The 17,074-nt window shown below is 36.2% G+C and overlaps 1 protein-coding gene across 4 annotated transcripts; it reads left to right on the top strand.

The window, feature by feature from the left end:
- Positions 1–2,157: 2,157 nt before the first annotated feature.
- Positions 2,158–6,199, top strand: LOC124297583 (zinc finger protein 706-like). Of its 4 annotated transcripts, none has more exons than XM_046748766.1 (4): positions 2,158–2,583; positions 2,743–2,818; positions 3,012–3,156; positions 4,186–6,199. In XM_046748766.1, exons 3-4 carry the CDS (start codon positions 3,013–3,015, stop codon positions 4,273–4,275), a joined length of 234 nt encoding a protein of 77 aa, XP_046604722.1. In that variant the 5' UTR covers positions 2,158–2,583; positions 2,743–2,818; position 3,012; the 3' UTR covers positions 4,276–6,199. The 4 variants fall into 4 exon arrangements, with proteins under 4 accessions (XP_046604722.1, XP_046604723.1, XP_046604720.1 ...); XM_046748767.1 differs by having other exon boundaries at positions 2,159–2,583; positions 2,743–2,814; XM_046748764.1 differs by having other exon boundaries at positions 2,159–2,818.
- The last annotated feature ends 10,875 nt before the right edge of the window (positions 6,200–17,074 follow it).

The following is a 17,074-nucleotide window of genomic DNA, read 5'->3' as shown; positions in this document are numbered from 1 at the left end:
TTCTGCCGATTCGAGACTCAAGTGGCTCGGCCCTTTGATGGTCAGCCGTTGTATAAAGATATATGCTTCAGTTAACGGGTCAGCTAATAACGCTGCCGTTCTGCGACAGTTGGATGATAAAAATTTTTGCTCGTATCTTTCAGATGTGTTTTAAAATCCGCTCGAAGTTTGAAGAAGTTTCGTTCTTTCTCTTCCTATCAAAAAAAAAAAAAAAAATCGCCGACAGTCACCTTTTCAGGTCTTTAAATCAGGACACTGCGTTAAATACTGTCTCATATACAGAGCATCCATTTCATCTCGATCAAAATTAGCGCATCCGTGATGTATTACAGTCACTATGAATTTTTTTCTGTACAAACACTTTTCGAAAAACAATTCTGCTTCTGTACCCAACGTAGATACTTCACTTGCGACTAGCTAAAACAACGTTTCGATTCTATGCCTACGACAATTCAAGATCAAGAGAGCAAATCAAAAGTTGTTGGAATCATTATGAATATTAATGTTATGGAATTCGTCGAGCGCGTATCGAACAGAATCCCATTTCAAAATAAATAATTCTCATATTTTCATATTATAGCCGTATTATTGTAGATAATCTAGTTTGGCTTTTGGAAAATTATGAAATTTATACTATACATCACGTATTAATCGTAAATGGATCATATATATCAATATCGCACATGAACCGCATAGGTATATATACATATATACTTTTTGGTCTCTGCATCGTTATTACATCTGATCTATGGATACATTCTTTTCCCGGGTACCTATACTTTAATTAAATCACTGTTTTGTTACGAATTTTGGAAAAATTTATTCTTGTTAATAATTTCTTGTATCACCGACAAGTTGGTAAGTACCATAGACTCATAAAGATAGACTAAGCGCTCCCATAAGATAAGTAATGTACTGAATAAGTATATGTACTGAAGCTTACATATAAAGGACAGAGATATGTCGGGAGCTGCTCTCTCTTTTCAATCGGTTTCATACCGGGAGACAAGGGCGCAGTGGAAGTTTATAGAAATAGATATAGGCCCATAATTTCTCCTCATTCTCCTCTGCCGCCTCGATGGCAGCCACAAATATCGTCAGAGAGAGAAAGGAGTACTCCCGGCATATTTCTGTCCTGTAAATGTTTTGCTTCAAGCGGCTCATAAGAGCGCTCAGTCTATCTTTTATAAGTCTATGGTAAGTACACACAGGCTAGTCGTAAGTACTGGCTTGGGCAGCCCCCTGACACGAGCTGCTAAAAGTGGTTCGCATAATGTCCCTCGATTCTGCCGCCAATTTCCACCACTAGTGGCGCTAGTAGTTGTCTGACGAGAAGGAGTTGTCTGAAGACTGTGCTACTCGAAAGGTGAATGCAGCCAGCATCATGTCCAAATCGGTAACTCTCTGGTGTTCTGCAATAAGTTCTGAACTCTACTGTAGGAACACCTCAGGGGGAGCAAGCGCACGACGATTTTCGGTTGTAACACCAAAGCCATCAGGGCAACTGTCTTTATATTCATCAATCAACGGGATAGCCCACGTGCCTACAAGACCACTTTGCGCTCCGTCCGTAAGTCCGAGGGCGAAAACCAACCACGGGTGCGTTCCGAAATTAGCTGGCAGCGCTCGAAACTCCCTAGGACAGAGGCAGAGGTACCCGTGAACTCGGTAATGCAAAAGAGATAAAAGATCGTTGACAACACTGGAGCTAATATCGGAACGCACCCCAAGTGGAGATGTCAGCGCCCAGGGCTGAGCTCAGAAACCTTACCCGAGTGAACACGGATATCATACTGTCTCTGTCTAACACATGAGATTAAACAAAGACACAACGATACTCGAGTCACTCGAGTAAGGTTTCTGAACTCAGCCCAGTACATACCTGAACGCTTGTTAGCCAGCATTTTCAGTTTTCGTTCTGAAAATCGAATTTAGATCAACATTTGGAGATAAAAGGAGTTAATACGAAACCCTTTTCAGCAAAAGGAAACAAAAACGACGACTTTCACTACCAGCAGTGAAAAACGGAACAACGTCGCAATGATGAAAAGTGGATTTGATATTTCTAGGGAATTTGTAGGAACTTCTAGGAAATCTGTAGGGATTTGTATAGATCGTATGGATCTTGTGAAAGCGTCACTGGCCACTCCCGGCAGCCTGCCAACTAATACAGTGAACCATTAACGTGAACACGTTCTAGTTAACTGTTCTCTGTTCACTTTGCCACATTGAAATCTGTTCGTTGGCTCTTTGAGCAGAAGTATTAATAACACAGCGTTGACCGTCGGGGGTGATCAGATAGGCTGGATATAATTTAATGAAAAAATAATTTAAAAAAACAGGAAAAGTCCGTGTAAACCAATAAGAATAGTAAAATAACGTTAACTCGGTAAAACAATAACACGCCAGCACGGGGTCGAAGAAGAGATCGTTTCCCTGCCGTCGCGAGGAGAAAAGAAAAGAGTTTAAAAAAACGCGATATCAGCTGAATAAAATAAGAACACATATCAACTCACGTCAAAAGTCTGTTTAATAAACAAATACATATATTTTCCCCCCTCCCCTCTACTGCGCACTCTTCAGGTAAGCCAACAAGAATCTACACACATCTCTTCGAAATCGTTATTATCCGGGGGAAAGAGGCTATCCGCCTACATATGTAACCTAAGACAGACAACGTGTGCAAAGACAGAGGCTCGTTTAGAGATGTTCCTGGAACGTGACTCTAACCTTCTTATCTAGACGGTCGTCGGGGAGACGAAGGACACCCTTCGCTAGTCTTCCTGTATACCTACATACCTCAGTTTTCGGACCGTGGGTAATACAATTTCTCATTGATGCACATTGGTAATGATACCTGATACTTAGGGTACGCCAGATGTTAGAACTGTGCTCGTTCCTTGTACGCATTCAGTCTGTATTACAGATGACGCTAGCTTCACCACATCCGATTCTTCGTCTTCGCTCAATATGTTTTGTCGATTGACTTATTTTTCTTTATTACGTTGCAGAATGGCTCGTGGACAGCAGAAATTACAATCTCAAGCCAAGGCTGCCGACAAGGCGGCTAAAGCAAAGAAACAGCAGGGTCACAGCGCCAACGATCAAAAAAAGGCTGCACAGAAGGCTCTTGTTCATGTTTGTGCCGTGTGCAAGGTGAGATATCAAACGAAGATAAATTTGCTCCCTCTTTGCTGATGGTAAAATGTATTTTGTTTCAATCATTCGTCCCATTATAAGCATTGATTCTTCTACTGCAACATAGTATTCTCCAATCCTGAAAGACTTGCAATTTAAAAATATGGATACTATTGAGGTTCATGACATTAATGCAAGAATGTGATTCTAGAAAAAATTGTTATTTTACAATTTTGGTACTGTCCTAGATTCAGTCAGGCGTATTGAGCCAAATATACTTTAATTTTAACAACTTAATTCACTTTCAAAGTTATATTAAAGGTGCAAAGTAATAATTTTTTGTTAATGTTTCGTCAAGTTAACGATACCTACTTCAATCTCATAAATTTAGAGAACAGATATGGTCACAAATAAAATAACTTATGAAAATAAGCAGTTGATTACTAATCACTTTGTGAATTGTCAGGTGTATTAATAAATCAACCTGTAATGGCAAAAACATCATTAAAAATTAGTATAGAATTGTAAAAATGTCTCATCAATGATCAAAGTCATAAAGGATGGAGAACTGAAATCTCGATAAATGGAAACGATTGCTCTGTATTCCGTTTAGCAAGTTACATAGCTCAGATATTATGTTGCATGAGGCAATTTACTCGACAAATTCAAAGTATTTATATTGGAAACTCTAGCACTCGGATACACTATGTGGTGGCGATATTCAACATCTGAGCGAGTAGGTCAAATCGCATCAGCTCACTTGGACTATGTACTTGTTAATGTGCAAATTTACAAATTTGTTGTAATGAAAGTTTCATATTATATTTTAAAATTACAAAAACAAAATGTATTTTTATAAAAATACACTTTTCTACATTTGTTTATGTACAGCGTGACCTACTCACTTTAGTACATATTTTCACTGCTAGGTGCAATTTCTCAAGCCACGCCTCTGCCAGAGATCCCAATAAAAAAAAATCACCAACGACTGAACTTGATTTAATAACGATTTTCCTTATTGCCCTTTTTTGTTGGATACTGTTTCAGGCACAAATGCCGGATCCAAAAACGTACAAGCAACACTTTGAGAACAAGCATCCGAAAAATGATATGCCCGAAGACTTGAAAGATATATGAGAGTAAAGCTTCACTAATATTGAACACGAGTGAGAAGAGAAAGTGGAGCAGAAGACAGGGGTGGTGGTGGTGGAAAAAAACACAGTCGAGAACAAGCCAGTTCATATGACTCTAGCTCACAACGTGATAAATACATTATATACTAATTTGTTTGAGACTCGTCAGACAAAAAAAAAAAAAACGACATAGGTAGACTACCTAGTATTTGGACAAGGAAATAAATAATAAAATTGAAAATAAAACTGCGTATCAATCACAATCGACAATTATCATATTTATTGTATAGCTAAATACTTCACACTATCGTTCGTTACGATTTAGACTATCTCTATCACTTTCTCTGTCCCTTTCTAAACTTGTAAATCATCATTATAGTCACCTTGTGCACAAAAATATCCCGTATGTAACATTGTCATTGCATCACATTTTAATTACGAGTTACAATTTCGAGCATTATTGTATGTTATATAAATAGAAATTCATATAAACATGGAGGGTGAATAATTGTTTTGACAAGAGAATGATAACCACAAGAGATGTTGAAAATTAGGAAAAAATAACTGGCGGTAATTTATAGGTAGATAGACAGATAGATAGATAAATAGATAGTAAATGTATAATTAATAACACGTGTGGCGTGCAGCTAGCATTTTTTAAATTGAAGATTTTAAAATTTAATTCAGATCCACAGAATTTTCAAAGATACTTTATACAGCAGGCATCGCTTTCCAAAAATGCATCTAGGGAAATATCACAATCTGTTTTTATCACGCCAACAGAAAATGTAGATCATCCAAGTGATCTCCCAATAAGCGAAACTAAAAGCATAATAAAAATTGCTATAATTGGATTAGCAAATTCCATCTACATAAAAATTTACAGTATTAACGATGATGTAATTTTCACGGATAGTATACTTTTGTTCCACATATTTCTTTTTGCTAGAAATCAGTATCGCTCGAAGCCCTCGAAGCTCTTGTTTGACGAAAGTAAAATTATAATGCATAATCACATCCCTGGATAATTATTAGATGAAAATAAATATATTACCTAAGTATAGGTAGACGTATGAATGACTATTTATTTATTTATTTGTTCATTTTTGATTATAATGTTTATATTCTTTTTTTTTCTACAGTTTTTTCTGCTTCCTATAAATGCGTTCGATTCGTTTTATATTAATCAGTTCCAGTCCCTCCAATAGATTAATTATTATCGGTGTTTGAACGAAGATGCGCGTAACGAGTAGGGAGTAATCGATTTTCATAGTTAGACGAATAAACGTGAGAAAAAACCATATTAAAAAAAAATATTAAATGGTTATCATCGACATCAAGCCGAAATTAATAACGTAATAATGTTAGCGGAGAAACCGTTACAATAATATTTTGTAAAAAAAAATTTCGTAGACATTGAAGTTTAACGAAATTATAATCTTAGCATTCACATTATTCTACTAACTATCCAACGTAAAACTTTAGGTGAGGATAAAGCACTTATTACATCATAAGTGGAAACGGTTACTATATGCATAGCTGCTTAATTAAACTATAATTATCATCGATTGGTCAATTTTACTCCTGATTACACGAGGACACACTTCCCGAAATTAGTTATTATTACAGAGCGAATTAAATGAATGTAAACGAAGCGAGTACTAGTTTCTTATGTGCCAAATCACGGATTGAAACAGTATTAAAGATGCCGATTATGTACAATTGTAATTAGTACTCAAGTACGATGAAAGTTTAAACATGCGGACTACGTAGTCAGGAGCAAAGTTCGCTCCACTTTGATAAGCTACGGTAGCTATAATCATAGGTATATATGTACATTAGACATTGGCTTTCGTTATAATAATAACAATTGTTACGGCTATCATGTTTTGTAATTATTAAAACGATTAAAACTCTTTTTCAAGAAATACGTATATCTTTATTGTCTTAATATACGTTAATTATGAATCACGGTACAGGGTTAAGATCGTAACACGCCACAATTTTCGTTTGCTTTTTCATTCTTTTTTGTTTTTAATAAATTTATGTTTCATTCTGTTTTTGAAGATAATTTTCTTCGGTAATTTTTTGATTCCTCAACCATTTTTGTTCTTGCGCATTTTACCTATGCTGTTTTTTTTTTCTTGGTACTTTCATGAAAATAAGATCTTAAGGTAAATAGTTTCAACGATGCAGAAGAGGTTGAAATACAAAATGAAAATCTAAGTTATTTTTCTGATGAATTTAAAAATTGACTCAATCAAATTCTGATTCAATTCACAGTGATACCAACACACACACTCGATACTCCTAATGGAAACAAATATGGACAAAACAATCCACTTCAAGACATATTCACAATATTTACAACAGACGCATGTTCACACATGCCGAAAGGTTTCCTTTAGTCATGAATCATTTATTGTTTGTACAATAAAGATAAATATCGTAGCAGCCTTTCTCCTCCGCCCCAATGCCATTGTATACTTATTTACATTCTGCATGGATAAAACGTAATTTACAGAAGAATTACTGCGGCTACGGAAATGACGCACTTGGTAAACAAAAATTAAGTAAAAGTAAATAAGGAGGCGTGCGAGCAGGGCTTCTTTAAATCCAGTAAACAATTCATAAATGGGGAATGAGAAACTTAATTTCGTGGATTATTCACAGTTTCGATTTTTTCCCAACTATGGTAAACTTTCGTGTGTAAAAATTCTTGCTTCACACGTTTGAAAAAAATGGAGCATCTTAAAATAATCAGATCGTATTTTTTCTCTTCCGTGACGAAGGATGATTACAAAAGTTATATGCAATCAAATTTCACTGGTTTCCTTTTTTTTATATTCTATGTCAAAAAGGAGATCGACGTATTTTGACACCTGCTGCCCACTTCATGGGAAATTTATGTAATAAAAGTCACAACGTAATTTTTTTCGACCTGTTGAATATACTTTAACTTCGTCTTAGTTAGAAAAGAAAAAAATTGATCAAAATATTCTTTTCCAAATTACTGAAATAAGAAATGAACACAATCTACGAAACTTCTCAGTTTGGTTGATTGCTTTGCCGATTTTTCGCCAACTGCTCTGACAGGAAAAGAATCTATTTTTCGCAATTTGTGGTTCAAACATTCTTAAAGTCATTTTAGCTCATCGATAATAGGCAATTAATCATCGTCATAAACAAATAACCAATAACCAAATATTGTTGAAAATATTTCTAATTTAAGCTATAACAAATTACACTTTATTCAGAATTTTATAGGAAGAGAAAAAAAGAAACTCCATTCAAATTTCACGTGGTTCGCGGGATATCGGAGGCTTTCTAATTTAAGCGATACAAAAATCCCAACGAAACTGTGTTAGTGCTTTTCACTCTAAAACTTTCTCAATAAGTGCCGATCCAAAGTATCGACGATATGGTTCGTGATGTGTAAAAAAACGAAATTTCACTGTTAAAAAATTAAATGCATATCGTTTGAAAAGTAAAGGGAAATTCGCGTACACAAATTAAAAAAATCAACATCTGTTTGCATAGAACTTGGATGCGTGCACCGCGTATGTTAAGTTGCAGCACGTAAGGCGTTTGGCCAACGGCCGACCAATGACGGATACTCACTACTGATAGTTGAATATTCTCCACTTTCGGATCGCAGAACTTAGAGCTTCGACGAAATTTTTTCTATCCACTCACGTCACGAAGGTCAAGATTTTATTTCATTTTGTTTAAAGTTCTGGCAACAACCACAAGTACAGAAAAGTCCCAAACATTCAAAATAAAGTAAAGACACGAATCGAAAAATAGAAAAGTATCACGTCAGGGATATATACGTGAAATGGCGCCAAGGCTGTGAAAGCCACATGCTATAATGTCCTGAAAGCGTTCGCGGAGAGTAATAATTCAATACGCACACAGAAACGCATCGCCGGGAGGTATGTAGGTTTTTGAAGGTTAGTAGGAAGCGTGCATTGTGTTCGACACGGCGACAAGGAAGTCTTACGATTAGAAGGTGTTCGTTTCTCGTCGAATCTAACGTAGGCTGCGCAATACGCGCCCGTAGATCAAATCGAGGGAAGGACTTTGACTCGGGTTATTATAATCAACCACCAAGCCAATGCAGATCTTTGCCTCGTGCCGGTTAATCTTTTGACGGATTATACAGATTTACCCTTGGACATTCGCGCTGCCTTATAACGTTTGCTGTTCCATAACCTTGGCAGGCAACGTATGCAGGCACATGTTTGACTGAGGTATAAATTTCGCTGAAATATCAGATAGATAAAATAAATACATATACACATCGACGAAAAAGCAAACTGTTCATGTTCCAACTTTGAATATTCAAAAGTTGCGTGAATGTTTCGACTGCGATATTCTATTTTGAATTACGTTATCCTTTTAAAATGTATACCAACCATCAGTCATCAGTGATAAATATAAGAGAAAGAATTTTTTTTCCGTTCTAATGACAATTATTAGTAAATCTCTCTAAAGATTAACATGACAAAAGAGGGAATAAATCAGGGTAAAATTTTTTGTGAAACTTGCCGCTCAAAATATTTTCGTAACTTCGGTTGCCTATTTGCTGGCGTTGAACAGCGAGTTTCATATAAAACTTTACCCTTATTTAGATTATTAATTTTCACAAGATTACCAACGGAACCACTAAATATTGAAAAAAACTCTCTTGTTCGTGACGTACGAACTTTAGAATCTAACTATAGGTATATATCATTTCATTGAGATACCCACATCGGAAAAAAAACGATGACATTAATATTCTTCATATATGTATTATACATATTAAATACCAAATTTGTCTCGCCTTGAATGTCCTTGGCAAGCATATATAACCAGGACTATATAAAATATGAAAAATAGTTAAACAAGCGTAAGAAGCTCGTTTGAATTCTTCGAACCTGTTTTTTGTTTCTAGATTAAAATGCAGGAAACTAGTTTAATAGCTGCGGTCGATTCGCCAATCAATTGATTGTGAAAGAGATTTTCGGTGTGATAACACGATTGCCCGGGACATTTGATAACTTGTTGCCGTAAATCGTTTACCATAAAATGAAAATAAAATGTAAAATAAGATTTAATATGCAATTTTATTAATGACGATTCAGCATGATCAGGGTTACAAAGCATATCTAAGTTTTACGCAAGTGCAGGATGAAACATTCATTATACGGGATAAGTCGTTTCTAAAAATAATGATTGAGAAATTGATGATATGTAATCGAATAGGTAATAATTGCAAATTCAACAATATTACTCAATTATCGTTAAAACAACTTAAGACGGAGATTAGAAATATTCACTTTATAGTGAACTGCCATTCCATTTTAGATTTGTCTCGGTTTTTGGTTAAAGCTGAAATGACTCACTGCTGGTGTAACAGGCAGTTAGATCAGGCCAAAAATAGGACATGCCCATTTTTTTGTATAATCCGAGTGCAGGTACCTTAAAAATTTTGAATCTCAACCGTTAGCTTTTCGGAGGTAATTAAGTCCCTCTCGTGAAAAATGTTTTACTGCAGTTTCTAGAACCCATGAAACATAGAGATACATGTACGTCAAAATCAGCAATAGTATTTTTTTCTTTTTTGTCCAAAATCAATGCTATCTATTTTACGATCTATACTTTCAGGCCAAAGTGATGAAAAGTAAAATTGAATGAAAACAAGTTTAATAATAACGACAGGAGCAAAAAATACGGCTATCTAAGCAGCTTAACGGTAATTATAAATGAAATCGAAATTTATTTCTAAATTTAGCCAAGACCAGTTGAAGACTCGAGAAATTCAATAATTAATCGATACTGATGTAGTGCTAAAATTTTTGTCGACAGACAATCGTTCACAAATAAAATTTCAAGTTTTCTGAATTAATGTAGAAACCTGTTCACAAAGGGTATAAAAATAACGGACGATCGTCCGTGTATAAAAATATATAAATAGAAACAAATTTAATCGCGCTCTGAAGTCATATATTTGCATTTCATTTCCTGGTTTTCTTTCTCACGACTTTAGGCAACTTTCGGTGACGTGTTTAGGAGGAAGAAACTAATTTTTAAACAATTTGAGTCCAGATTTATAAAATAAAACCTGAAATTCACACGCAAAAAAAAAAAAAAACGAGTATTGATTAAAGTAGTCAGACATCATTGAATCAGCGAATATCCTCTACGCGTTCCTTTTATGCAATGTGCGGTGTACGTGGCTCGTGACACGAAGTGCCGTGATATTCCTTGCAATCGTATTCTTAAATCTCTATAACCGCTTAGATAATTACTGTTGATTTAGCAGCGACGTTTCGTATAACACACCACGTCATTATTACGAAGACACATGATGGCAGTGCGCTGATTGTTTAGTTATAAAGAAACGTACAAGCCGATGATTCGCGAAATTCTGAACCAAGAAAAATATTTTCCAGACCTGGAATCCGTGGTTCAATGAAACGAATCGTCTGATTTGTTTGCCTTCAACAAACTTTACTTAACTTGAAGAAATTTTTCGTCATGCAGAAACAATTTTTTCATATTGAGACTGTTTGCTTAATATTATTTTCGTCTACATAATATAAGTGCCAAAAAATGGGCTTCAGATATGATTTCATAAATTGAATAAAGCTTATATCAATTCGATGAAATTATTTACGGACGAACAACTTGATTCTTTGAATAAAAAATTTTACATTCTAAGAAACATGTTTCCGCATAAATTCCTCAATTATAATCGCTCGGAAGACTCTTATCAATATATCAATAAGGTCATCACGTGATTTGGGAAACTTTATAGTGTGTAACGTTTGCACTTGCGAGAGATGCAGCAATTGATTTGCGTTACGTCCCGTGATTGTAATATAACGATAATTCATAGACGCGGTAAAGTGAAAAAACTAAAGTAAAAAATGACGGACATACGCATGCTGCCCATAGATTTCCCTCGCACGTATAGAGATTTCAACGATATTGGCTGGCAAGTTTAATTCGGTATTTGTTGCAGTAATAACCGAATTGAGGCAGAGACAATTGATAGGTCGCCGGGATTGGACAGCGTTAAAACGGTGCCTGGCGAGCCTCCGCAATATACAACTCGTAGAATAATGGCCTTTGACGTCTGAATCTGTCAGCGAATAAAATTGCCCGCTTCAATATCGCTGTGCCAATCAGTTTTTATTGGCAATGTACACGTGCTTTGTACATAATACACACGTAGAACGCAAGACCGTCGATTGTTCAAGGACTAACTTATAATCACTTTTTATTACTACACATATATATCTGCGCGAAATATATACAATTTTCGTTTTTCACACCAGCAGAATAACGTTTTTCTACTTTCTTTGGTATTTAGTTGGATTTATTTTCTTTGGCCGTTCATATTTTCATTAGTTTAATTTTCTTTTTTTTTTTCATCCCATTGACGCCGAATCAAATTGTTTATTCAATTCTCAAGTGAAGAGATATAAGCGTTGTTTATTTTGACGTACGTTCCGTCGCCTTTTTATCCATCGATTTATTCTTTTGGTTTTTGCTATTTCGGTTCTACTTCCTTGTTCGTTAGATAAGTATTACGCAATCATTCATCACGCGATAAACGTTATAGGAATAAATCAATCTTAATCAGGTTCTGCGATGCGTGTATATAGCACGTCACTTCTTGTTTGAGTCTTACGTAAATTCAGTGAGAAAAAATTTATGTTTGAAGACGCCGGCATACGCTGCTTGTTTATTTATCAATTGTTCATCGTTTTTTTTTTTCGATCTTATTTCCGAAAGTATTTATTCATTCTTACTCATTTAGGATCGAAACACTAAAGACTTATAAATTACGAAGTTTTAAATTTCATAAGAAGCTGACAAAAACAACGTTTGATTATTTCGTTTAATATTTACAGAGAATTCTTTAGAAATGTTCATTTGCCATTTCATTTTGTATGTACCTGTGATATCTTATTCTTCTGGTGTGATTAGTGGTAACCAATATTTTCATGCAAGAAATTTGAACGTTGATAAAAAATAAGATGGAAAGCTTCAAGTATTGACCAAAGATAACTGAAATTCAACCTTCAAAATGGGACTCTATCGAAAGTTCATTCCTTCCTTAAACCGTTTTAGTTTATTCATCGTCAGCGATAATTATATTCCAAACTAAAAACATGCTTGTATTTGTCAAAAAAATTACACAGCTGCCGACAGATTCAAATCGACCTAATCCGATTGGTCCAATACGAATTAAATATCACGGTCGCAGAGAATAAATTAAAAAAGAGATTTTTTTCAGATGATTATTCCAAGACCCGTGATTACGATCGACATTCAGAAGTTCTTCGTCTAAAGTTGAAGTATCATAAAAAAAAATAAACTCGTATCGAGCGGTAGGTGTGAAAATGTTTGTTTTTCGGAACAACGAAAGCTTGAAAGCTTGCCAAGTATTGAAATCAACCAAATTCGTCACTTCGGACATTTGGAACTAATTGGTAACGTTGATAAAAAAAAAAAAGAACAATTTAAATACCCAAAAATCAGGTATAATCTGTATTTTTCCAATTCGTCAAGAGTAAGTCGAATATAGACGGTCACGTCACTGATTAAGCGTATATAATTCATACACATACGCCTGCGCACGCAAAAGTGTGCACCCTGTATACGTATATATATATATACAATACATATATATATACATATATACATACATGTATAAAATTTACACAGCATAAAATCGTTCGGAACGAAAGGACTTTTAAATCGTTCGACACCGGGGGCAACGCGCAATAAGCTAAAACGACGGAGGCGCGCGCGCAAGTTTCGCAATAATTTGTCAAATTTGCGCCATCGACTCGGCGCCGCGTCACGCCTATATATATATATATATACATATATACATATTAGCAAACACATACGTAGCACGTCACGTTGTAAGTATACGGGAAGTTTGCCGAGGCGGTATTTCATCATACGAATAACTGAAAGTTGCGGAAGGCGGCGGCGGAGGAGGGAAGAAAAAAACGCTTGCGAAGAAATTCTTATCCCCCGTCAATCAGGCCGGGTTTACCGGCTGTTACTAGGCGAGGTGGTTGCTCCAAAGGTGTGCGCTCGCCGTTCGGCTCAGCCATTGGCCACCGAAGCGGCGAGCCTCCGGTGACCGGAATGACCTTGGCATTCCAACTCTTCGATCTTCGAAGGCGCCACCGTGCGGCGCAGCGCTCGTTTTTTGCAGCATTCAGCATCGCTTCGCGGCCAGCCGGCCGCCTTCAAGGCGTTCTCCCGCCTTTTATTCTCGCCTCTGATTGCGAGCAACCGGCATCACGCAAATGCTTGGGAGACGAAACACGCTTCAGGATCTAGTCGAAGACCGAAACCTTCCACGCCGCTCAGGGATTCGGATCCACTCGCCGATCTTTCCAAAAACCGCGTTTCGACTCCCCGGAGTCGATGGAGTCCCTTTTAGTCGAGGGATGTGTACCTTCGCTGAAGATGATTCGAAATCCTGTCGTTGATTGGTTTTGAGATATTTTAACCTCTTCCAAATATGGAACGATAACCGGGAAGAGGTTAAGCACTGGGTCATGTGATCAATTTGACAGTAATTATGAGAGGTTAGGTCTAACTATTTGTCTCAAGACCTTCAAATTTTTTTGAAAATGATCTTGCCAATGCCGGAAGATGCACTCTGGTCATATGCGGCTGGATAAATATCGTACTGACTTTTAATGTATTTACTTAACTGCGAGACGAGATGTTTGAGGTTATGTTTTGCAGATCTTGCGATTATTAATTCATACGATAATTTATCGGTTACATAGGTGACCGGAAAGCATCTCCAAATATCTGAACGATTCTAACACGAACGTTTTCAAATCCAATCAATGTTTCGGAAAATATGGGATCGAATCTTGTGAATACTCTGAAACTGGTCACGTGACCAGTGCTCAAAACACATAAATTTCATATATTTAGAGAGTTCGTTTGCGAGTAAGTTGAATTCAAAACTCAATGCGCTATAAATCGGAGAACCTCTTCCAGCTGTTAGAATGTAACAGTATTTTGAAAGTGTTATAGGTGCCAAGCAAGTCTTTTGAAATTTGACTACGACTTTACCGTACTCATTAATACTTGCTATTTACTGTGATTTTTTCGAGAAGTTTATCACCATTTTAGAATAACTAATTTTTTTCAATTAGCCTATTAGTTGATTTAATTAGTTCGACGGAAAAATATTGATTGTTGAAGAGGTCTTCTGGCATGCTCTACGGATTGAATTTTTCTTTTGAACCAAACGGATTACGTCGAGAGTATAATTTTATGGTTAGTTCTCGTAAACATAGAGATAAACTTGATTGTCCTTACATGGTATCGTTCATAAGAAGAGAATTACGTAACTGTGGAATATTTGGTCAACTCAAGAATATAGCGCTCAATTTGACCATATTATGTAAGCCATTTCATTTTTTTCAGTCCTAAAGTGCGGGTACTAGCTAGCAGCAGAGTATCACGCTTATTTCCAAAGATCACGGTAATCAAACCTAACGAAGCTGAACGATACATAATTCTGTTTGTTGTAAATGAATTGGTGCGAGGAGAAAAATTAATCTTGTACCTCAGTTTATCAAAAATCAGAAAAACTGCAACGAAGGTAATTTCAATCGGTGCAGAAATTCGAGAATAATATAACCCAGATCCAAAGTTGCTCTGACTCTGTATTTAGTAGAGACTTTTGGCTCATATTAGGTTTAAGGATATATTGAAAAAATTTGGTGTCAGTTATGGAAATTTTGCTGAAAAATTCTCTCAAACTTTGATAAAAATCGTTTTTTTATCGTTCATTAAGTAATTTACATTTCTTTCCAAGTTTCAGAAGTTGGAAGATCATTACGATTATAACATCTCGTAATGGTTTTTTTTTACTACCTGGAACTTCATTGGAAATCATAAAATTCGTCTAATTATTCTGACTCATATATATATACGCAAAGTTTAATATTGGTCAAGGATTATTTAAACATACGATTCAATTGAATTTGAACATATAATGGTTTGTTATTTTACTTGTAGGTACAAATATTATGTGTACAAATAAACGCTGCGGGAATACAAAGAAGTTAAAGTGTTCACATGCACGTCCCGTTATCTAACTTACAACTCACGTATAATTTTTCATTATATGTTTCCGTAATGCGCATTGCACGGTTCATTCTTCTTCTTGTTTCATCTTTTTTCCAATACTCAGTGTTTACTAATATCATTTCTTAATCAGGGTTATTTCACCAGTTTTAACCGATATCATCTAAAATTCTCTCGACTATAGCAGTGAGGATAAAAACGGTTGGGCAAAATGTCATTGTGAAATTCACAATTTGTGCTGTCAATTTATAAGTTTGGAAAATAAAAGGGTTAATAATAAACGTGTCAATAACTGGTTCACTTACCTTATAAGAATTTCTTTTCACCTCGAAGACGAAATATATCATAGGTTGAGAGTCAGGGATACAAATGAATTTCTCGAGTCGGATTCTCAGCTCCCGAAGTCCTTTCGAAGATGAACTCACAGCTGTAAATTATTCTTGCCGTTGTTGTGTTGGGCGTGAAATAGCGCTCGGCAGCTGGTAAGCACTGGAAATGATCTTAGAGCTAGAATAAAATCGCAAGTGTATTAACGGCGGCCATATTGACGTTGCAACAACGTTTAAGTTAGCTACTTAAACCCTAATTCAGAGACATGCGTTTTTATGGCTGCGGTAGCTGCACGGGTCAAGACTTATTTCAGCTCCAGGGCGGGCTAATGAATTGGCATGTAGCAAATTACATTTTGTGCACCACTGCGTTTGCGCAGGATGCGAAAAACACGCTATTCTCATTCTGGCGAATTTATCTGTAGTCAGCAATTCACTCGTATAACGTGGTTATTCCGATCATACGATTATGTTCGGCTCTTAACAAAATAAAATACGCTAAAATATCCGTATAAGAGCTCAAGTCGTGGTAAATTCTACGCCAATGGTACGTAGGCTGTGTGGTGAACTTGGTGGCCGGATATAATTGGAGTTTTTTCTTTTTATCCTCGACTCCACGTGCCAAAAAGAAACTCTCTCAGCTCACGTACGCAAGTAAATGTATTCGACGTACAGGCATCGATGTACGTTGTAAGTATGTCATGTGTATGTATACATAAAACATGTATGTAACAGCGATAAAAGGCCCACAACTGGGTTGGCTTATCTGGAAGTCAGGCTTTTCCACTTAAATTATACGTTATTAGAAACTTATCTAACCGCAGGTGGTTTACGCAACGTCGAATGGCCTTTCCTGATTCGTTGATTCCGAGGTCGAGCCTCCAAGAATGACTTGCACGATACTTCATTGTAACCTGTGTTGTATATAAATATGCAATGCCTACGTACGGCGTATTGGCCAGGGTGATTGGAATTCGCTTCGAGCAATGTTAGATCACAAGACCCGACAAAAAGAAATGATCGATTCGTTTTACAGTGAATCGATTCCTCCACCCGGTGCAAACGACCGCCTATTCCGATTTCACGGCATCGAATATCTTTTGCGCAATAACTTCACGGAATCATATTGATTTCACGTCAAAATAAAGCTAAAATATGCTGGAACATTTCATAATATTGTAATCAATTTGCAACCATTTCTTTGTTCTTGAAGTCAGTATGAGGAAAAAACGAGAATCGCACGGAGAAAATTTTCAATTGTACAAAATCAGTAGACAGTATTCAAAAAGTATATCAAATCATTTGAAACCGCGTACCGTATGCTCCAAATATGCGTATGCG

This window comes from Neodiprion virginianus, chromosome 2, assembly GCF_021901495.1.
Source record: "Neodiprion virginianus isolate iyNeoVirg1 chromosome 2, iyNeoVirg1.1, whole genome shotgun sequence".
NCBI lineage: Eukaryota > Metazoa > Arthropoda > Insecta > Hymenoptera > Diprionidae > Neodiprion > Neodiprion virginianus.
This window is presented reverse-complemented; position numbering and strand designations above follow the sequence as displayed.

What these genes read in the sequence shown, in the direction of transcription:
- LOC124297583 (XM_046748766.1), top strand. Translation starts at nt 3,013, where the DNA reads ATGGCTCGTGGACAGCAGAAATTACAATCTCAAGCCAAGGCTGCCGAC. An exon ending in ATGTTTGTGCCGTGTGCAAG is followed by an intron (nt 3,157 to 4,185) that starts GTGAGATATCAA and finishes ATACTGTTTCAG; the next exon opens with GCACAAATGCCGGATCCAAA.